The sequence below is a fragment of the Chiloscyllium punctatum genome, chromosome 38 (assembly GCF_047496795.1).
Source record: "Chiloscyllium punctatum isolate Juve2018m chromosome 38, sChiPun1.3, whole genome shotgun sequence".
In the NCBI taxonomy this organism is placed as follows: domain Eukaryota; kingdom Metazoa; phylum Chordata; class Chondrichthyes; order Orectolobiformes; family Hemiscylliidae; genus Chiloscyllium; species Chiloscyllium punctatum.
The window spans coordinates 48,022,576-48,045,738 of record NC_092776.1 but is presented as its reverse complement, the minus strand read 5'-3'; the positions used below and the strand labels follow the sequence as shown (position 1 = coordinate 48,045,738).

The window sequence follows — 23,163 nt, the reverse complement described above, 5'->3', positions numbered from 1 at the left end:
CAGAAATAGTGGACCAATGTGAATTCTCAAAACCAGATAATGCTGAAAAAGACTGAAGATTTCAGTGAATGGAGAAAATAACTTGAGCTTCAACTGTTGATAACTGATTAGATTTGCTGAAAGACAGACTTGCTTCTCTCCACAGGAGGTTATGTGATTATACATTCTGCGCTTGTTTTTTGCCTTTTTTGAATGAAAGTAAAATCTGCAAGTTGATATCAGGGATTTATTCAATGAAACAACCAGAACTTGTACGAGGGCCCAATTTCCTATGCCTGCTGCGTTTCCAGGGACCCATTTAAGGGATTCTGAGGATTCGTTTTAACTGTTACAGCAGTATGGTATTGAATGATTTGCTTGGGTGTACCACAATTCAAATTTCAAGTCGTTTCTTATAACCTTCAATGTTTCCAGCCTGTATGACATCGGTCTCTCTGTTCGCAATGTGGAGGAGTTGGTGTTGGACTGGGGTGGACAAAGTTAAAAATCACACAACACCAGGTTATACTCCAGTAGGTTTATTTGGAAGCTCGAGCTTTCAGAGCACTGCTCCTTCAGGTAGCTACCTGATGAAGGAGCAATGCTTTGAAAGCTAGTGATTTCAAATAAACCTGTTGGACTATAAACTGGTGTTGTGATTTTTAACTATCTCTATTCACAGTCAACTTAGTTCTCATGGGCACCACTAAATGTTATTGGTGTTTTTCAAACACCATTCTGAGCTAGCAAATTTAGCATGTCATTTCTTTTCCTCTTAATTGAGCAATTCCATTACATTGCCATCACATGGTTGATCATCAAAACTCTATTTTAAGAAGAAGCCGTTAATCCGCTTTGGACCTTCCTTGGCAGTGGACCCAATTTGTTTTGACTTCTGATCACACTAGGATCATCTGGTGTGGTTAACACAATTCATTGCTATTCCCCTGGCAGTCTGCTGAAAGCTGTAGTTGGCGTCAAGGGTAACAGTTCTTCCTCTTTCATGTGATGGGTGTTGTATAAAAGGTAGAATGAGGAATCGCTTCATTTAGTACAACTAGTGTGTTGATGGTTTACCCTTCAGAAGCGCAAGTAGTTTGAGTCAGATTGCTGCTTTATTTCTCAATGTTTGTAAATTCGTAAGCTAATACAAATGATAGCAGCATGATAACAAGTTTATGCCTAGTGGTATTTAACTTATCAGAGCTTGATAAATTGTTTGTAAAAATTGTTGCTCAGAGTGCTAGCATTTGTTTCCATAATTTGATGTGAAGGTAATAGATGAATTAACTGTCTGGTGTTTATCTAGAAATAGTGGTGAGACAACCTTTTTTAGAGGAATACAAAAGGAGGACAAATGTTAATATTTAATATTTAAATGTAAATGTTTAGAGTTGTAGATAGAGTTGATATTTCAAGAACAGATGCCTACTTTGTAGTGATTAGTAGAGGTTCTCACTGGCAAGAAAATGAGCTTGTCTCTTAAACTAAGTTCCCTAATCTTTTTGTTTTGCTTTCTTTCTTATTGTTTTCTATTTAGTATGTTTCCTTTCTTTTCTGATAAACAAAGTTGATTTTTTTTCTGCCATGGCCATATTCAGATTGGGATCATTTGAGTTTCACATCAAGTATGTTGTAACTAAGTTTGATATATTTTATTAATTTTATTCTATTATGTTATATGTTACCTTTCTTTATAACTTCTGCTTGTAGTTGTTGACTACTTATTTTTTAGTGATGAAATGTCACCCAAATATCAATAGCGATGTTTGCTAAGATATATCTCCTTTTATTTCACTTGCAGGAATCTTAATTAGCATTATTATATACATCTCCACATTTACTGCTTGTTTTTGTACAAAATACTAGGGGGTTCAAGCTAGTAGCAGCAGTTAACTTTTCTTTCAAAGCTTATTTATGTTTACAGCTGTTTTGTACAGTACATTTTAGGAAAATCAACATTATTTTTACATTATAACTTTCAAAAGATTGCATTGATTCTGCAGCTGTCACCTGTTGCAGGATTAATGTCTTTGTAATTGTCCATAGAGTTTGTCTTGCTTGAAAGAAGTAATCTCAAAGATCATCCAATTGTCAATATAGCGTTTTAACTGTTAGCGAATTGGAAAATTAAATGTTGCTTATTATCATTGTCGTACACCATAGAATGACCCTATTTGGTCAATTTTTCCTGTGCTGACTCTTTGAAAGATTTTGTTCATTTACTCCTACTCCCTTGTTCTTTCCTCCATAGCCCTGGATTTTTTTTTTCCCTGTGACAAACACATATCCAATTCTCCTTTTGAAGTTATGGCTAAATCTGCTTCCACCACCCCTTCAGATAGTGAATTAATGAAGTTTTAGAATTTCATTTTGCCTAATTTTGCATATATAGTATAAACCTGATCTTTTAATAACATCTGGTTCCCTACAGTGTGACCATTAGTGATTTATCTGAGTGGCTTCACTTTCACCACAGTGTAAATTGTTTGTTTGGTTTTGATAAATAAGTCAATTTTGTGTACTTTTATTTTTGCAGATCAAAGATGAGCCTTCTGTTTTTTGCGCTGTTGTTTCTAATGAAAGATGAGTGTGTGTGCAAAAAGATTCTGGTAACCCCACATCAGTTGAAGGTGGACCCTGAAGCATTTATGAATATTGTAAGTTGCTAATTTAGGTGACAATAAATTTCCAACAAGATTGCTCAACATTAATACATAATACTGATACTTAAAAAATGTATTTCATTTCTACTTTCTGTATAAATGCATGGCTTTGAAACTTTTTCAAAGTACTTGTAAAGTTACATGTAGTGTCATGGACATATCGTATGTACATTATAAGGTGAAGGAAAGGTTATTCCAGAAATTCTGATATTGCACTTGTTTCCCCCAGTTATCTCATCTTCAGTTTTCTTGCAGGGCAGATTCCATTGGAGCTAAGAAGGTTTTGTTAGAAATATCTCTTGATATAAAGGACAGGGTAAATAGATAAACAATATATACGTCAATCTCACAGTCCCTAATGAGTTGGCCTCAAATTAAAATTGTTACTCAGCAGGAGAGGTTAGCAGAGATGTTCTTATATTGGATTGGAGTTCTTTGCCATAATCAAGGTAGAAGTAATTGAATAATTAGTTGAAGCAGAGGAAGATGGACAATCTTAGACTACTGGGGAAGAAGGCAGAGTAAAGGAACTAGTTAGGAACTAAAAGAAGTTCCTCAGGGTTGAGGCAAACTCTGTAAATCCTGTTGATTCAGATTTTCTTGTCAATTGTTCATCAAACTGCAGAGGGCATCAAAGCTGAACCTTGTACTTCTGGGTTCTGTACACATTCTCTACACCTATTTCCAAAAGACTTCATGTTTTGTGATCCAAACAGGTATTCCTGGCTGAAGTTTGCCTTCTCTCACCCAGGGGTACATTGACCAGCCATCACAAACTGAAGAAGCTGCTAACCAGGGCTCACTGAACTATACAATGTTCTCACTTATTTGTATTCTTAAAAAATAATTTAAAGAGAACATAAACAGGAGTATTTTTCAGTTACAAGTGTTTAATGGCTCCCACAGACAGCACACAAAGATACTTAGTGAAGATCGAGGTCAAATGATGAACACAGGCTAACCAGCACTGAGTGCAATTGCATTTCTCCAATCACACCCTCTTTCTTCAGAAAAATCTTCTAAAACTTGCATACACTATCGTTTCCTGCCTCACATTGCTCAAGTTAGCAATGTCCATGATGACCACGAAAATAGTCATTTATCAACCAAAGTGTGCTCACTTTCAATTCAACTTGCATCTGTTTCCTCATGTGCATTGCATACATAGTCTTTAAGTTGTGCTGGTCTCCTAACGATACACATGCACGTTGTTATTGACTGTTCCTCTGGTATCTACTCATTCCTTCTCTGATGTGTGCCATTCTTGTGATAACATTGTTGATGTGATCAGTGTTGTTGTTGATCCATTTCTATTGCTGGAGCACAATGGAATTCTGAATCTAATGGCCATTCTGTCTTCTGTGCAGGTGATGAGATCACTTCTTCGTGATCTGCACCACCTGCATAGAAGACAGAATGGCCATTAGATTCAGAATCTAGATTCAGATCACTTCTTCGTCATCTGCTTTTGGCAGTGAAGGCACACTTTCTCTTGTATATAGAATCTGTGGCTACCATCACTTGTTGTTAACTATGTTGAGTCAAAGTGACAACTATTCCGCATAGGCCTCAAGTTGTCACATGGGCTGAATTTTATTGAGAGCGTTGTACATTTGCACTGTGACTGGTTTTCTGGTGCTTGGCTCTGGCAATGACTTAGCAGTTTTATCAAATCAAAATTTAACTCTGTTGTTTCACATTGTTTTTGTCACTCAACTTAGTATTTTTGGCTTCAGTAGTTTTTCGCTGTTGGAAGAGTAGTTTATATTCAGCATGACATTGGTCTTTGAATTGAACTACTTTTCATTTCCTCAGTAGGTGTGTTTCTTCACTCGAATTGTCTTACACAAACCTGTTCTGGATTTGCTTGATTTATTTTTTGTTTCAGATCCCTTTGTTCATTATGCTTAGTTTTTTTTATGTTTCTGATCCCTTTGATGATGATCATTGTTGCCTCAGTCTTTCCATTAGACTGCGGATAATTTGGAAATGATGTGAGATGTTGAATTTCCCAATCCTTATAAAGCGGCTGAATTATTTGCTTGTAGATTGAGGTCTGTTGTTAGTTATCACCATGCGTGAATGCAGTAATGACCTGAAGTGTGCTTTCAGGCATTCTACAATCCCACTGGTCAGAATAGTCGTCAACAAGCTCTTATGAGTGTGAAGAGGTCTATTCTAAGCTTCATCTATGATTTATTTGGGGTGTCATGTGTCACAAATGGTTTGAGTATGCTAAGCCTGGTATTTGTTCCAAGCACTGCCCTGCAGTGCCTGGTTGCGTCCTTAATCTCATTGCTCATGCTTGCCAATGTAGCACTTCACTTGCATTCCTTAGACTATACTCAATTCCTGGTGATTTGCATGAATGTGCTTCCAGATTTCCCCTCATCACTTGTAGGGATTGGGATAATTAACTCTATTTCCTTTGTACAAGACACTATTTGTGCTATCTGTTCATCTCTGTATGCCCAGCGCTCCCTTACAACCACAGTTGTGTCTTTGATGGTTTTAGGTCATCTTTCATCATTTCTTTCTGCAGCACTTGGAGAATTGCATCCTGTTGCATCATTTTGAGTAAGGTGCTAATCTTGCACATTGATTGTCGCTGCAGGGTAAATGACTTCTAAAGAGTTTTTCTAGCTGTTTTTTAAATTGAATCTGAAAGATTTCACATTCCTTGATTCTGCAGCATTCTTTATAGGGAGGAATCAACTTGAAACATGTTGACTGTGTACATTTGCTTCCGTTGCTTGTAATTCACATCCACATATCTCTACAAGTGAAGTAATGAGCTTTATTTTGGATAACTAGGAGCAGTTAGAAACATACTTTCTAACTTGAGAAAGATATTTTCAAAAGGCTGGTTGGGGATGTATTGGAACTATATTGTTCTCAAGCAAGCATTGATTAGAGATTTCACAAGCAAAGACAAAGTCCAAGAACTGAAAACAAAGAACTGTGGATGCTGGATATCTGAATTAAAAACAGAAATAATTGGACATACTCGGCGGGTCTGGCAATATGTTTTACCTCAACCGAGGATTTCCCAACCCCTATGGTTGTCAGGGCCCTCAGTCAAGTCCATCTATCTCCCACATTTCTGCCCTCACTGCTTGTCATCCACTGTCCACAGAACTGATAGGGTTTCCCAATCCTCATTTACTATGTAAAAAAAATGACTGCAGATGCTGGAAACCAAAGTCGAGATTAGAATGGTGCTGGAAAAGCACAGCAGTTCAGGCAGCATCCAAGGAGCAGGAAAATCAACATTTCAGGTAAAAGCCCTTCATCAGGAATACAGTATCGTCAATTTTTTGTTTTTTGCTCCTCGGATGCTGCCTGAACTGCTGTGCTTTTCCAGCACCATTTTAATCTATATGCTCAGTTTTTGCCCAACCAGTATCCACAAACTGCCATTTATGTCACTCCCAGTGGGATGCCACTACCAGGCACACATTCACCTCTCCACCCTTGTCAGCCTTCCACAGGACTGTTCCCTCTGGAACATGCTGGTCCACTCCTCTTCTGCTGCATCTTCCCAAGCAATTGCAGAAGGTACAACAACTGCCTGTTTACTTCCTCCCTCCTCACCATCCTTAACCACCTTTCAGGTGAAGTAGTGGTTTTACCTACACTTCATTCAATCTAGTCTACAGTAGACACTGCTGACAATACGTTCTCCTCTACATAGTGGAACACCTAAATTCTGACTGCAAAAGTGACTCGAATTTCCAGTTGCCTACCACTTCAACACAGTGTTCCCTGGCCAACATCTTTCTCATCACTAATTAAGGGCTTATGCCTGAAACTTTGATTCTTCTGCTCCAGCATCTGCCGTCCTTACTTTCTCCTTCTAGCTTCAACATCTCTGTTAGTCTTGCTGCAGTGCTCCAGTGAAGCTCAGTGTAAGCTGGAAGGAGAGCATCTCATTTTCTGCTTGGAAATCTTGCAGTCTTTTGGACTAGACATAAAATTCAATAATTTTAGGGCCTGAGCACCACCTTCCATGTCCTTCCCTAACCCCTATGCACCAGGCCTTGTCATTTACATGGGCTATCATTACCACAGCTAACTCGTTTTCACCCATGAAGAATCTGATTTAGTATCTTTCCTTCCTCTTGGTCTCACCATTATTCATTAGGAGAAAGTGAGGACTGCAGTTGCTGGAATTCAGTCAAATGGTGTGGTGCTGGAAAAGCACAGCCAGTTGGGCAGCATCCGAGGAGCAGGAGAGTCGATCTTTTGAGCATAAGCTCTTTATCAGGAATGTGGAAACATGCCTGATGAAGAACTTCTGCTCGAAATGTCGACTGTCCTGCTCCTCGGATCCTGCCCAACCAGCTGTACTTTTCCAGCACCACATTTTTTGACTCACCATAATTCATTCCTTTGTCTGCCCACCTGCTGTTTTCTCTCTCTGGCTCCATCTCCACCTATCATTTATTCACCTTCATTGTCTCTTCATTCGAATGCAACTAGTTGGATCGTGCTACATTAGAATTGCACAAGTCTGTCTTACCGGAGTCATACTGGAACGTGACTTCATCATTGACGTCATAGTAAAGGGAGTCCTCATTTAACGTTGCACTGTTTAACATTATTTTTGCTTAACATTGCCTTGCCTTGGAATGCAGCAACTATTCTCGTGTCTTGTTTCTTACCTTTAGGCTTCAGGCTTCGATTTCCTTTTGCTTCTGGTTCTGCCCATGGGTGCTTACTGCCCTCTTGAAATGAAACATAGGCCTAAGATGTCATCTATGTGCAGACATCAGTCAATGCAGACAATCCTGGGAGTCTGCTCAAGTTTTGCCATGAGATAGAGTGTGGTCAATCTTAGTGTTGTAGAATATTACATTTTTACTTAATTTTAAAATACTTTGCTTGATTTACCAATGTGGAAATTTGTGGCACAGGCATAATGTTTTAAATTTTTTTTTGTTAAAGATGCAGAACAGAAGCTAAGTCAAGTTTTAGCATTGATTCCTATGGGAACATCTGAGATTGGCGATAAATTCTTGAGCAAATTTCTGTCCCCTCAGCAGTTGGATTTTGTTATGAGAGTACCCAAGACAATCCTATTTGTGCACACTCATAAGATCCAACTGAATCCTATCAGTGCTGTCACTTGCTGATATCCCCTTGAGCTCTGTTGAACAAATATCATTCATTCAATGTTGGCTCCCTGAGGGCAGGAGTAGAAATGCACAGCAATTTTTATCCACCCAGTTGCAGACTTTTTTTTAATGACTTTGCTATTTCTTTCAGTAGCTATCTCTTCAACTCAAGCTCTCCGTTTTCAGTTGCACCTCTGTGGCATCATGTTTCATGCTTTAAGCAGTTAATATCTGCCACACACTGCGCATTAAGGTGTTTACAGCAGAGGTTGAGATCACATGACTACAGCAAGTCAGCCAATACAGAAAGAGTACAATTGTGGTTTTCCAAACAGGGCAGTTGTATGAACTCTTGGAATGCTTTTTGAAATATCTCCACAGAAGCCAAATTAACAGCCCCAATCAGATAACTCCTATTCTGAGGTCCACCTGGCTGACTTTGTTACAATCATGACACTTGTATCGCATAGAAACATACAAAGATGCTATGCAGTACCAGGGGAGATCGTGAAGACAGCTCAACCTTGAGGTGACAGTCGCTCCCTCAGGATTTGAGTGCTAATGGGATAAAGTAGGGCCAAAAATAGATTCCCATCAATGGAGATACCCATCACTGACCAAGTCTTGGCATTTGATGTTGAATTAAGTTACAGATCTGTTGGTTCATTTGAGTGGAATCAACACTTTTAGTATAATGGTTTAACGATAATACAGATGTCAAGAGAGGTACTTTTCTTTACATATAGTGGTTCCATTCATTTAGATACAAGCTGCTAGTAGTTTTGAATAAAGTTTTGCTCAAAATCATTGCAAGTCCAATAATTCTAACAATATTTGATTTTTTGGAGCACAAGCCCTCGGGTTTTTCATTGATTCATAACTGATGTATTTCTGTAATTATTCTGGGTGTTACAGCTTTCATAATGTTCTGACCCAGCCAGTGTCTTTTTATTTTCACTTCCATGTTTTTGCTTTCAAATTTTTAAAAGAAGGTGACTAATTTTGCTTTCTGCATTCCCAGCCTCAGCTTATCTCCTACCATGGTTACCCAAGTGAAGAGTATGATGTGGTGACTGAAGATGGATATATCCTCAGTGTAAACAGAATTCCTCATGGACTGGCAGAAACTAATAAAGGTAACTGCTAGATGGTAATTTGGTGGCTTCAGTAAGAAGTGTTTAAATTCAGTACACTGAGGTTACATATTTTTCAGCTCTAATTCATTTTGAACTCTAATTCAAAGCTCATTCATTGGATTGTATATCCTGTTTTGATGCTGAAAGCAAGCCTTGTACTTTTTTGAGATAATGGTAAAATATTGCTATGTTATGAACTGCAAGTAACGTATCTATCTAAAAGCAATAGTAAACTGCTTATATCGAGTCTTACATTAAACATACAGAAGGCAAACAGTGCAGGTTTTGTGTACCAATAGATAAATTTATTGCTGACAGTAAAAAGATGTTGGCAGAATATGGAGCAGAGCCTTTGGAATGCCTTACAATAACTACTTGGACTGTTCAAGAAAGAGTTCAAAAAAAGTATCTAATTGCAAGATAGGGGTGTTTAGGGAGGGATTTGGGAGAAGGGTGTTTGGGGATTGAGGAGGTCCTCAAAACAGAGAATTTCTGAAGTTGCAGGTGAGACTGTAATGCAACCAAGAAGCAAACTTAAACTCATTATTATCTTGAATGAATCTGATGAACTGGATTTACCCAAAAATTACATGCCAGTGATAATTTGCCATTCCAAACTCATTAGATTAGATTAGATTAGATTCCCCACCGTGTGGAAACAGGCCCTTCGGCCCAACAAGTCCACACCGACCCTCCGAAGATTAACCTCCCCAGACCCATTTCCCTTTGACTAATGTACCTAACACCATGGGCAATTTAGCATGGCCAATTCACCTGACTTGCACATCTTTGGACTGTGGGAGGAAACCAGAGCACCCAGAGGAAACCCACGCAGACACGGGGAGAATATGCAAACTCCATACAGTTGCCCAAGGCTAGAATTGAACCCGGGTCCCTGGTGCTTTGAGGCTGCTGCGAATGGGATTGTTAAAAGTTTCACTTGCATGTAAATAGAGGGTTTCATTCTTTAACACATTCATGAGATGCAAGTGTTGGTCACATTTTTAGCATTTGTAGCCCATCTCTAGCTGCCCTTCAGGAAGTAGCAGTGCAAAATGACATAAAAGATGACATTGGAATTAAAAAGAGGAATTGAGAATAAAGGAAAAATATTAACTTTCTAAATATAGAGTATTAATTAATCCCTTGGAAATTAATAAATTGTGGACTGAAAGAAGGAACTTGTTTGCGTTTTATATTGCGTTTCATGGCCAATGGTGAACTCCTTATTAAAATGCTGAGCAATGTCACAACAGGTTTACACATAGCAAATCCCTGAAACAGCAATGAGATAAATTACCACTTAACCTGCGTGGTAATATGGATGGAGGAGTAAATGTTGGTTAGTGACTCTGTTCCATTAATAGTACGATTGGAACTCTGTCTACCTGCACAAGCAGGATAGGCATCACCTCTGCCAGTGTAGCCCCCTCTGCAGAAGCAGTGTGGCAATCTGAATTGTATTCAATGTTTCTGAATTGTGCCTTGTACCCTCAACCTTTTCGTTGAGGGATGGAAGTATTTCCAGCCAGTGAGAACCGATTTGGTTTTACACTTCAGATTCCTTCACATTCCTCCTGTCCCCACTTCTCCTCCTAATCTAGTTCATTGGCCTTGTTGTGCATGTGATAGGAGCAATGGATTTCCTGGTAATTGGTCAATGATGGACTCTCTATCCAATATATTTTCAGGTTCAACAATAATAAATTGTCAAGTTTTATTGCCTTTTTACAAAAAGATTTTAACAATATCTGGAGATTAGTATATTGGGTTGATAGGATATTTTGAAATATGACATAAGGTATGAATCTGAAGCTTTGTCTCAAATGATAATTATTAAAATTGTGATGTATAAAATATTGTGCAATTTGAATGTTAAAAAAAGCTGAACTACACGTTAAAATTCTTGTATCTATTATTTCCTCAAACCAAACTGCAATTGAGACAAATCATCACAAAGTAAATTACAAAACAATGTATTTTTAGATTAGATTAGATTAGATTACCTACAGTGTGGAAACAGGCCCTTCGGCTCAACAAGTCCACACCGACCCGCCAAAGCGCAACCCACCTATACCCCTACACTTACCCCTTCACCTAACACTACGGGCAATTTAGCATGGCCAATTCACCTGACCTGCACATCTTTGGACTGTGGGAGGAAACTGGAGCACCCGGAGGAAACCCACGCAGACACGGGGAGAATGTGCAAACTCCACACAGTCAGTTGCCTGAGGCAGGAAATGAATGTGGGTCTCTGGCGCTGTGAGGCAGCACTGTTAACCACTTTGCCACCGTGTCGCCCATATATATAAGCTTGTGTCTGTGCTAAGTGTTAAATTCCACCCTATTTGTCCCAGTATAACCTTCAATTACCTTTTGCTTGGATTCCTGTCTGGGCACCAGACTACGCTCGCATTTCATCTTTTTTTGTTCTCTCACGTTCTTCCGTGATATTACTGGGTGGCAGTCTCCATATGCATATTGACTCAAATGCACAATATATATTGTGGCAGAGCCAGATGACTTGGGCAGACCAAACCCCCCCCCCCCCCCCCTCACTTTTAAACATGCTAACTTTGAAAAAAAAGTCTTTTGACAATGCCTATTCATTTCTTCTGTTTGTTTCAGTACTAACTTTAAAATCAAAGGAACAGGAGAATCGACGTTTCGGGCATCAGCCCTTCATTCCTGAAGAAGGGCTGATGCCAGAAATGTCGATTCTCCTGTTCCTTGGATGCTGACTGACCTGCTGCGCTTTTCCAGCAACACATTTTCAGCTCTGATCTCCAGCATCTGCAGTCCTCACTTTCTCCTCTAACTTTAAAATCTCACAACACTAGATTTCAGTCCAACATGTTTATTTGGAAGTACCAGCTTTGGAGCAATGCTTCCTCCAGGTAACTAGTGGGGGGCATGATCATTAGACACAGAATTTATAACAAAAGATCAGTATCATACACTGAAAATGATATATTGAACAAACCTAGATTGCTATTAAGTCTTTCATCTTTTAGAATGGGTTGCAGGTAAATATGTAAATCCCAGAACTACTTTTAAGTCACATTCTCAAAATAACTTAAAGTTTTATATTTAAAAAAGTGACATCTCAGCTCAGGCATTATATTAAAGGCGTGAGGTTAGAGTCAGTCTGTATCCCAATCTTGAGTCAAATTTGTTCTATTTCCAAAGTAGGGATTTATAAAATGTTATATGGATTGACTGCCTGCGGGTTGTGTGCATCATGAGCAAGAGTAGAATGTATCTGCAAATGCAAATTCACCCCATAGACTTTTGAATGTGTGTGAGGGAGAGAGAGCGAGAGTTTGTGTGAGTGCACTTGAGACAGTGTTTGTTAGTGTGTGTGAGAGTATGACGGAGTATAAGCCTGTGAGAGGCTGTGTGTGTGTGTGTGTATAAGAGCATGTATGCTTGTGTGTGCGAGTGTATAGTGTAGTGGGGCACCTGTAGTGTGATCAGCAAGAATTTTAACGTGTAGTTCAGCTTTTTTTAACATTGTGTGGAGCCGCAGAAAATGGGGGAGATACTAAATCAATATTTTGCATCAGTATTTACTGTGGCAAAGGGTATGGAAGATACAGACTCTAGGGAAATAGATGGTGACATCTTGAAAAATGTTCAGATTACAGAGGAGGAAGTGCTGGATGTCTTGAAACGGGTAAACATGGATAAATCCCCAGGACCTGATCAGGTGTACCCAAGAACTCTGTGGGAAGCTAGAGAAGTCATTGCTGGGCCTCTTGCTGAGGTATTTGTATCATCGATAGTCGCAGGGGAGGTGCCGGAAGACTGGAGGTTGGCAAACGTGGTGCCACTGTTTAAGAAGGGCGATAAAGACAAACCAGGGAACTGTAGACCGGTGAGCCTGACCTCTGTGGTGGGCAACTTGTTGGAGGGAATCCTGAGGGACAGGATGTACATGTATTTAGAAAGGCAAAGACTGATTAGGGATAGTAAACATGGCTTTGTGTGTGGGAAATCATGTCTCACAAAGTTTATTGAGCTTTTTGAAGAAGTAACAAAGAGGATTGATGAGGGCAGAGCAGTGGATGAAATTTATATGGACTTCAGTAAGGTATTCGACAAGGTACCCCATGGGAGACTGATTAGCAAGGTTAAATCTCATGGAATACAGGGGGAGCTAGCCATTTGGATACAGAACTGGCTCAAAGGTAGAAGACAGAGGGTGGTGGTGGAGGGTTGTTTTTCAGACTGGAGGCCTGTGACCAGTGGAGTGCCACAAAGGATCGGTGCTGGGTCCATTACTTTTAGTCATTTACATAAATGATTTATATGTGAGCATAAGAGGTACAGTTAGTAAGTTTGCAAATGACACCAAAATTGGAGGTGTAGTGGACAGCAAAGAGGGTTACCTTAGATTACAACAGGATCTTGACCAGATGGGCCAGTGGGCTGAGAAGTGGCATATGGAGTTTAATTCAGATAAATGTGAAGTGCTGCACTTTGGGAAAGCAAATCTTAGCAGGACTTATACACTTAATGGTAAGGTCGTAGGGAGTGTTGCTGAACAAAGAGATCTTGGAGTACAGGTTCATAGCTGCTTGAAAGTGAAGTCTCCGGTAGATAGGATCGTGAAGAAGGCGTTTGGTATGCTTTCTTTTATTGGTTAGAGTTTTGAGTACAGGAGTTGGGAGGTCATCTTGCGGCTATACAGGACATTGGTTAGGCCACATTTGGAATATTACATGCAGTTCTGGTCTCCTTCCTATCGGAAAGATGTTGTAAAACTTGAAAGGGTTCAGAAAAGATTTGCAAGGATGTTGCCAGGGTTGGAGGATTTGAGCTATAGGGAGAGGCTGAACAGGGTGGGGCTGTATTTCCTGGAGCGTCGGAGGCTGAGGGGGGACCTTATAGAGGTTTACAAAATCATGAGAGGCATGGATAGGGTAAATAGGCAAAGTCTTTTCTCTGGGGTGGGGGAGTCCAGAACTAGAGGGTATTGGTTTAGGGTGAGAGGGGAAAGATATAAAAGAGACCTAAGGGGCAACTTCTTCACGCAGAGGGTAGTGTGTTATGGAATGAGCTGCCAGAGGGTGTGGTGGAGGCTGGTACAATTGCAACATTTAAACGGCATTTGGATGGTTATATGAATAGGAAGGGTTTGGAGGGATATGGGCCGGGTGCTGGCAGGTGGGACTAGATTGGGTTGGGATATCTGGTTGGCATGGATGAGTTGGACTGAAGGGTCTGTTTCCATGCTGTATATCTCTCTGATTCTATGGCATGAACCCAAAGTCCCAGTTGAGGGCATCCTCATGGGTACCTCATGGCTGATAGCCAAGTTTGGTACCCATGAGGATGGCCTCAACTGGGACCTTGGGTTCCTGTCACACTACAGGTGATCCCACTACACTATACGCTCGCTCGCTCGCTCTCTCTCTTTCTGACACACGGCCATTCTTACATACTCTCGCACTCACACAGACTCTCATACACACGCGCTGTCTCGCGACACAATCCCATACAACCCCCACACTCGTCCATGCACGCAACCTCTCACAGGTTTATACTCCATCACACTCGTGCACACACTGTACCAAGCATGTGCATACACAAACACACTCCGGCTCACGCGCTCTGTGTGTCGCGTTCCCCCACATGAACACAATAAGACTATGGTATGAACTTGCTCACACATTGTATTTTTGCTCAAAACTGCAGGCAGTCAATCCATAGAACATTTTATAAATTCTTACTTTGGGAATAGAACCAGTTTGACTCAAGATTGGGATACAGACAGACTTTAACCTCACACCTTTAATGCATTGTTTGAACTGAGATTACACCTTTGGTTGTAAAACCTTAAGTTATCTCAAGAATGTGATTTATAAGAAGTTTTGGGATTTACATATTAATGAGCTAAAACCTGCAAAACCCAATCTAAAAGATAAAAGACTTAAAATCTAGGTTTGTTCAGAATGTTGTTTTACTTGCATGACACTGTGATCTTTTGCTATAAATTCTGTGTGAAGGAGCTGCATTCTGAAAGCTAGTACTTCCAATTAAAGCTGTTGGACTATAACCTGATGTTATGTGTATTTTAACTTTGTCCACCCCAGTCCTATACTGGCATCTCAATATCCTTCAGTACTGTTCAACATCCATTTTTCTTTGTGCAGTACCTTGAGACATCTGTATTTTAAAGCATTTAAATGGGTAAATGCATCCCATTCAGTTGTATTAATTTGCTCAGACAAGATAGCCAGCTTTTAGACTCGACATATAGTCTGAGTTTTAAGCATGCTGGGCTGCATTGAGGGTATCACAAGTGGCTCCATTCCTTATTGCTTTCTAGTAATCCCTGTTGTATAGTGTGCATGTGGGTCATTAAGTCAACCACAGGTTCACGCAAAAGAGAAAGCATATAATGTGATGAATGGCAGTGAGAAGCTTGCAAAGACCAACAGATGGCAACAAAAAAAGAAGGGTGAAGATTAAATCTGGGGGTAAGCTAGCCAGTAATTTAAAGGAAGACTGCAAGTGTTTCTTAAGAGACGTAAAGGGCAAAAGTAGACATTAGGCTGCTGGAAAATGACGCTGGAGAGACAATACTGGGAAACAAGAAAATGGCTGAGGAATTGAATAATTACTGTGTCAATCTTCACAGTTGAAGACACTAGTAATATCCCAAACATTCAAGAATGAGGGAAAAGAGCTGATGAGTATGGTGACCATCATCAAGGAGAAGGTGCTAGAAAAACTGAATGGCCTGAAGGTGGTTAAATCACCTGGGCCAGATAGATGGACTACACCACAGAGTTCTAAGAGCGATAGCTGAAGAGAGAGTGGAGATGTTAGTGGTGATCGTTCAGGAATTGCTAGGAACTGGAATGGTTCCACAGGACTGGAAAATCGCTAACGTGACACCCTTGTTTAAAATGGGGGTAAGACAAAAGACGAAAAAATGACAGACTGATTAGACTAAGTTGGTTGTGGATAAAATCCTGGAATCTATTGTGAAGGATGAGATTTCTGAATCTTGGAAGTATATGGTAAAATAGGACAAAATCAGCATGGTTTCATCAAGTGGAGGTCATGCCTGACAAATTTGCTAGAATTCTTTGAGCAAGTAATGAGCAGGTTAGACCAAGGATAGCCAATGGTTGTTATCTACCTGGACTTCAAGAAGGCATTTAATAAGGTGCTGGACAGGAGGCTACCGAGTAAGATAAGGGTTCGTGGTGTTAGACACAAGGTGCTAGCATGGATAGAAGCTTGGCTGTGTGCCAGAAAGCATAGTGGGGATTAAAGGGTCCTTCTCAGGATGGCAGCTGGTGACAAGTGTTCTGCAATCTGTGTTGGGACCACAACATTTCACTATACATTAATGATTTAGATGAAGGAACTGAGGGCATTCTGGCTAAGTTTTCAGACGATACAAAGATAATTAGAGGGACATGTAGTGTTGAGGAGGCTGTGGAAGGATTTGGACAGTTGAGGAGACTGGGCAAAGAAGTGGCAGATGGAGTACCACATGGGAAAGTGTGAGGTTATGCAATTTGGTAGAAAGAGTAGAGGCATGGACTGTTTTCTAAATGGCGAGAAAATTCAGAAGTCTGTAAAGAGATGTGGGAGTTCTAGTCCAGGATTCTCTCAAGGTCAACTTGCAGGTTGAGTCAGTAGTTAGGAAGGCAAATGCAATGATGGCATTTATTTTGAGAGGACTTGAATATAAAAGCAGAAATGTACTTCTGAGGCTCTATAAGGCTCTGGTCAGACCACATTTGGAATATTGTGTGCAGTTTTGGGCCCCATCTCCCAGGAATGATGTACTGGCCTTGGAGCATGTTTAGAGGACATTCATGAGCATTGGTCCCAAAAATGAAAAGCTCAACATATAAGGAACGTTTAAGACTCTAGGTTTATACTTGGAGTTTAGAAGGATGAGGCGAGATCTAATTGCAACATATAGAATATTGAATGGCCTGGACAGAGTAGCTGTAGGGAAGATGTTTCCATTGGTCGGAGAGACTAGGACCCAAGGACACAGCCTAAAAGTAAAGGGAAGAGCTTTTAGAATACAGATAAGGAGAAACTTCTTCAGTCAGAGAGTAGTGGAATCTACAGAATTCATTGCCACAAAAGGCTGTGAAGGCCAAGTCATTGAGGATATTTAAGACTGCGATTGGTTCTTAGGCATCAAGGGTTACAGGGAGAAAGTGGGAGAATGGGGTTGAGAAACTTATCAGTCATGATTGAGTCTGCTCTCTTACGGTCTTAGGCTTAGCTATGATATCTTCCCTTACGTGCTCAAGTGGTATGAGGAGAATAGTTACCAGAGTAAAGCACATCGATGTCACCATTCCTATAAAGGTGGAGCATTGCATGAACCCTTCTAGCTCAGGAGGACAGAAGGAACAATTGTGGCCACCAAGAACAGAAACTGATCCAAATATCTTTCTAGAACAGGGTCTGAAAAAAGAAACTGTTTAAGCTGAGATTGTGCAACTGATTTAGTTGTCGGTCAAAGCTTGTTCACTTTCTTGAAGTGACTCAGTGGTGGATAGTTCACAGGAGAGTTATGAAATAAAATTTTACAATTAACCATCAGATGATAATGCAGAAAACTAGAAGCTTGCCCAATGGACTTTCTTTGAGGATCCTAAATGAGGACAGAGAGCCAGAAATGTCTAAAGAGGAAATTGCAGTGATAATTGGCTGGTCAGTGAAAGACAGCTGCTATTGGAGTGATTTAACAACAGGTATCTGAAAAGATTAGAATTGAAGGAGAACAGCTTTGGGGGCTATAAAGGCAAGGTCATTGAGTAAATTGGAAAAATCTTAAAATTGTTATCAGTGAATTGGAGGGGAGAGTTTGTACAACTTAAGAGACCCAGCAGAGTTAATGCTGATGGAATTTGCAGGACAGTCTCTAGAGTTTTTGCATTTATCTGTGTGAGCGTGTTATTTTTGGATTGAAGTCCTGTTTTATGCAATTGATTATGACCGTATAGGATGATACATTATAGAGTAAGTAACGTAAGCTGGTTGACCAGAGTCAAAGTGTAAAAGACCAGAAGCTCCTGCATGTTCAAAACTATCCCCTAACGAAGTTAGTGTTTAGTTCAACTCTGAGTAATTTTTATGCTCAGTACTCAGTTCCTTGCATATTATAATCACATGTTTCAGCAATTAACTTCTAAAAGAAATTCTCATCACTGCTCCGTTTGTTTTTTGGACCATGAAAATTGTGTGGTTGAATTATGAATGCAGAGGGCCCTCAGGTTGGAATGCAGAATCATAGAATCCCTAATGTGCAGAAAAAAGTTGCGAATTCTGCTGGTTCCACAAATCTGATCTGGAGAAAGTGGCCCAGAAGTTGGGATTTTCGCTCCAAGCTGAAGGAGTTTCATGGGAGTCATGCTGGGCAGCTCCAGAATAGGTGTAGATTCTACCAAAGGCAGAGGTGTGCTGAGCAGAAACGGGCACGTGTTGTAGCCCATCTTTAAAAGGAAAACAGAACAAAAATATATGCTTATCAAATCAATTGTTCAACCCTCAGGCTTATGCTAACAGATTGTGATAGCAAGTATTTTGTTTTAAACAATTCAGACTTTTATTTTTAAATTGAGGGCAGGGGTTTTAAGAGCTTCATAATTTGATGGGTCTAATGAGTGTCACAGTTCCAAAACATTTGTTGGGGCAGAATTACTAAATCACTCGGCACCCAGAGTCCACTTCCAGCATCAAAGAGTTTATTTGAAATTACACCCTGGGGATATTCAAAGAAATAACATACATTTTTATACATTTGTTTTGAGCCCGCCAGTAACAATTACAAACAAACCATATTATCAAATTAGTCATTTATCTGTTTGGTCAGTGATGGGCAGCCTTACAGACAACCTTCAGTCTTCCATGATCTCATGATGTTTACCTGACATCCTTCTATCTATCTGTGGGGCTTTCACATGCATGCTGTATTTAACCACAGTCCAATACAGTATTCTACTAACTTCTGCAGCTGTAATTTAAGCCTCCCTTACTGTCTAGGATTGTCTTGTTTGGAGGATTTTTTTATAGCGGAATCTCTTTAATACTAATTGTGCTTTTTAAAAAGAAATATACGGTCAAAATCTATAATTAATTCAAATTCTGTGCTTATGATTATCTGGAAATCTTAACTAGAGTAAATTTGCTTGTGATGGATCTCAAACTTTAAATTAGCTAGGTATGTCATGCACAAGGATTTCCTTATTCAACTGTCTCTGTATAAATAACTGCAGCTACGTGTCTAACAAGCCCCAGTGTGTACTGTCTTAAACTGTTATCTCGGATATTTCTGTCTACAGAGCTACTATTGTTTTAACTTGTCACTTCAAAGCTAACTACACCAAAAAAAATGACTTCTAAGTCAACTAAAAGCTATTTTCAACAACTTTTTGCTACTTTCAACCGTAAGTAGCCCTAACATGTTTATGCACTTCTTGAATATTCATTACGATGTTTGACAATTCATAAGAAAAGCTTAACACTCCCAAAGGTGATCCTGGATTATATCCAAAGGCATCATTACCCTCTCAGAAGTGAGTATTGCTGACTGTCCAAATAAAACTTAGTTGAAGCCACCTCCAATATGTCTGTTCTGGGTGTTCTGTGTGCACCTTGTTCACTCCTTGGTTTGCAAAATCACAAGGGGAGGCCTCTGCTGATTTATATGGGCAGCTTCTTCCATGTGTGAAATGCTACTTGCCCCCATAGCTACCCAAACAAAAATGGTAGGTGACCTGTTCGGGAACAGGATTTGTTTGCTATTTTGCAATGATACAGAGTTGAAAATCATGGTGAAAATCAAGGCCAAAAATATAAATCAAGCAAGTTAGAAAGAATACGTTACAGTTGTGCCAACCAACAGTGGTTCATTAAAAATAGTATGATATAGCCAGTATAATTAATGGAAGTTAGATTGGAAATGTATTACAGAAGTAAATGGGAACTTAAGCGATAACAACATTTAAAAGGCATCTGGTTTGGTATATGAATAGGAAGGGTTTAGAGGGATATGGGCCAAGTGCTGGCAAATGGGACTAGATTAGGTTAAGATATCTGGTCGACATGGAGGAGTTGGACTGAAGGGTCTGTTTCTGTGCTGTACATCTCTGACTTAAATAGGAACAGGAGGTGGCCATCTGGCTCCTTAAGCTTGCTCCACCAATCAGTGAGATCATGGCTGATTTTTTTTTTTGTGGACTCAGCTCCATTTACCCACCCACTTGCAATAATCTTTAATTCTTGTACTATTCAAAAATCTGTGTCTTTGCCTTAAAAACTTTCAATAAGGTAGTCAGGCAAAATCGCATGGAATTTAGAAGATTGCACCAATCTGTTAGATCGACTTGATCTAGAGGTCATACAGATACTTTTACAGACTTGTGTTATTGAATAGGTTATATAGTAATGGGTCTACTCATGCTTGCCTTTTAACTGAATAGCATTTTTATTTTGCCTGCATTCATAGAAAATATTTTTGTCTGTTCCCTTAGGAGTCCGACCAGTTGTCTTTCTGCAACATGGCTTACTGGCAGCAGGAAGCAACTGGGTCACAAACCTGGCGAACAATAGCTTGGGCTTCATTTTAGCAGATGCTGGTTTTGATGTATGGATTGGAAATAGTCGAGGAAATACATGGTCACGAAAGCATAAAACCATTCCAAGGTACAAGGAGGCATTCTGGGCTTTTAGGTATGAATTCTCTTATTTTACTCAAATTATTTACATTTCGTCTACTTTTTAACAACAACTTAAGATTTCAACCATCGATAGTCATGAAGCTAACTAAATACGATAAACTTGTATGTATTTAACTCTGGGTTATTTCCCATTTTGAAGTGGAAAAATATGTGGGTGTTTTATTTGAATGATCCTGTCAGATATTTAAAAAGTAACTAAATGAATTGACAAATGCTGCTATCTCCTCAAAACAACATAGTTTTATTTAATATTTTACAGAAGGAAGGCTGGTGTTGCATTATGTAATATTCTTGCAACCAGTTAATGACCTCTTTCAGAGTGCAAACACTGGAGTAATGGTGACAAGTATGGCAGCCAGTTTGTTGAGTGATAAAATAACTCTGTCAAAGAAAAATACAGCACAGGAACAGGCCCTTTTGGCCCACCAAGCCTGCGCTGTGACATTTGCCTTTCTGTGTTAAAACTGTCATTGTTTATGGATCCATATCACTCTGTTCCCTTCTTATTCATGTATTCATCCAGGTGCTTCTAGAATGCTGCTTTTGTGTCTGCTTCTACCACCACCTCTGCCAACGTACCCCAGGCACTCACCATCCTTTTGTGTGAAAAACCTGCCTCGCACATCTCTTTTGACCAGCCCCCCACATCCTCGTCTCGTGCCTTGAACCTGTGTCCCCTAGTAATTAACCCCTCCACCCTGGGAAAAAGCTTCATACTTTCCACTCTATCCATACCATTCACAATTTTATAAACTTCTATTAGGTTGCCCTTCAACTTCCTGCGTTCCAATGAAAACAAACCCAGCCTGTCCACCCTTCATGATTAACACTGCCCTATACCAGGCAACATTCTGGTAAACCTTTTCTATACCCTCTTCAAAGCATCCACCTCCTTATAGTGTGGGGACCACAATTGTAGTGTGGCCTAACTAAAGTTCTATAAAGCTGCAGCATAACTTGTCCATCATTATACTTAATGCTCCTTCCAGTGAAGTCAAGCATGTCTTGACTTGACTTTTTTACTATCTTATCTACCTGTGCTGCCAACTTCAGTGATCTGTAGACCTGCACACCCAAATCCCTTTGCATTTCAATACTCCATCTCGAATGGCTGATCTGATTGTAACCTCAAATTCGCATTCCTGCCTACACTTGATTACCTTTCAAGAATGCTTCACAAGAATGGATAAATTTGCATTCTGATGACTCTTTACCAACTTAGTTAATGTACTTGTATCGTACTGTGGCCTCCTTACGTCCTTTTCACAATTTACTTGTGTACCTGTCTTTACTTCATCGGCAAATCTGGCAACCATTTCTTCTGTCCCTTTGTCTGAATCATTTATATAATTTGTAAACTGTTGAGATCCCAGTGTCAAGCTCTGTGGCACAATGTTCATTATATTCTGCCAACCTGACAAAAAATCCAATTTATGCAGATTCTTTGCTTCCTATTAGGTAATCAATCTTCTATCCATGCCACTATGTAGCTGGCTTCTCAATTAACTTTTCATAATAATGCTTGTTTTTTTGTTCATGGGATGTGGGCGTCGCTGGCTAAGCCAACATGCATTGCCCAATCCTAATTGCTGTGCAAATATACAATTCTTATGTGATGCCTTGTTACAGATGAGATTTGTGAATATGATGGCGGCTTTGAATCGTATTTGCTTCCACACATCTAATTAATATTGACCTACTTTTTTGAGAATTAAATAGCCACATTTAACACACTGTGGCTTGGTAAAAGTTTGCTTTTATTAGAATTGATTAGATGTTTGGGTGTAAATAATTTTCTCTTTTAGTGGTGTAGATATTTCACAAATCAAGTCATTATAAATACTTTCCAGCTTTGATGAAATGGCTACCAAGGATTTACCAGCAGTGATTGACTTCATCCTCCAAAAAACATCGCAACGACAGTTATATTATGTTGGTCATTCTCAGGGAACGACAATTGGTAAGTCAAGTACCCACATTAGTAATCTGTCATCAGTACAGACCTGGAAATTCGCTCATTTGTTTCCATTCCACTATTATATACAAAGTTGTGCCAAAACGTTTTTCTCATCTTAATATCATGAATTTTGATATGATGTACTTCTAACATAAAATGTCACTGTATAAAACTAAGTTGTTCATGGCAGTAGACATGTATTAATGAGGAATAACATTGCTCCCTATTTGAGAATGTGTGCAAAGCCCCTTTTCATTATGACTAGATAAGAGAAAAATCATATTTGAGCCAGGGAGTAGCTAGTTACTCTGAGCTTTTGAAGGACAAGCAAGGAGCCTGGAGCTAATCATAAAATCAAGTATTTAAAGGAGATACATTTGGCACGCATTCGGGTGTTTGGTTTGTTGAGTTGCAGTGAACTGAATTGTTTATCCTTGGATTTCAGATTTGGAAATGAAAGAGTTCTCCCTGAATTTTATAAATGAATGTGAATTATGCATGAGAAGTTGGATGCTGAAGCATATTTTACACTTAACCCTCCTGATTACTTAAGAATTGTCTGACCTCTGGTGGTTA

The 23,163-nt window shown here is 39.6% G+C and overlaps 1 protein-coding gene across 2 annotated transcripts in view; it reads left to right on the top strand.

Moving 5' to 3' along the window:
* lipf (lipase, gastric) overlaps positions 1–23,163 on the top strand; it is a 44,489-nt gene that overhangs the window by 11,363 nt on the left and 9,963 nt on the right. The window contains exons 2-6 of one of the 2 annotated variants that reach the window (XM_072557829.1): positions 1,540–1,607; positions 2,519–2,639; positions 8,784–8,898; positions 20,424–20,622; positions 22,481–22,590. In XM_072557829.1, coding sequence (XP_072413930.1) covers positions 1,567–1,607; positions 2,519–2,639; positions 8,784–8,898; positions 20,424–20,622; positions 22,481–22,590 — 586 coding nt within the window. In that variant the 5' untranslated portion in view covers positions 1,540–1,566. The remainder of the gene's footprint in view (positions 1–1,539; positions 1,608–2,518; positions 2,640–8,783; positions 8,899–20,423; positions 20,623–22,480; positions 22,591–23,163) is intronic. The other variant, XM_072557830.1, reaches the window with a different exon arrangement.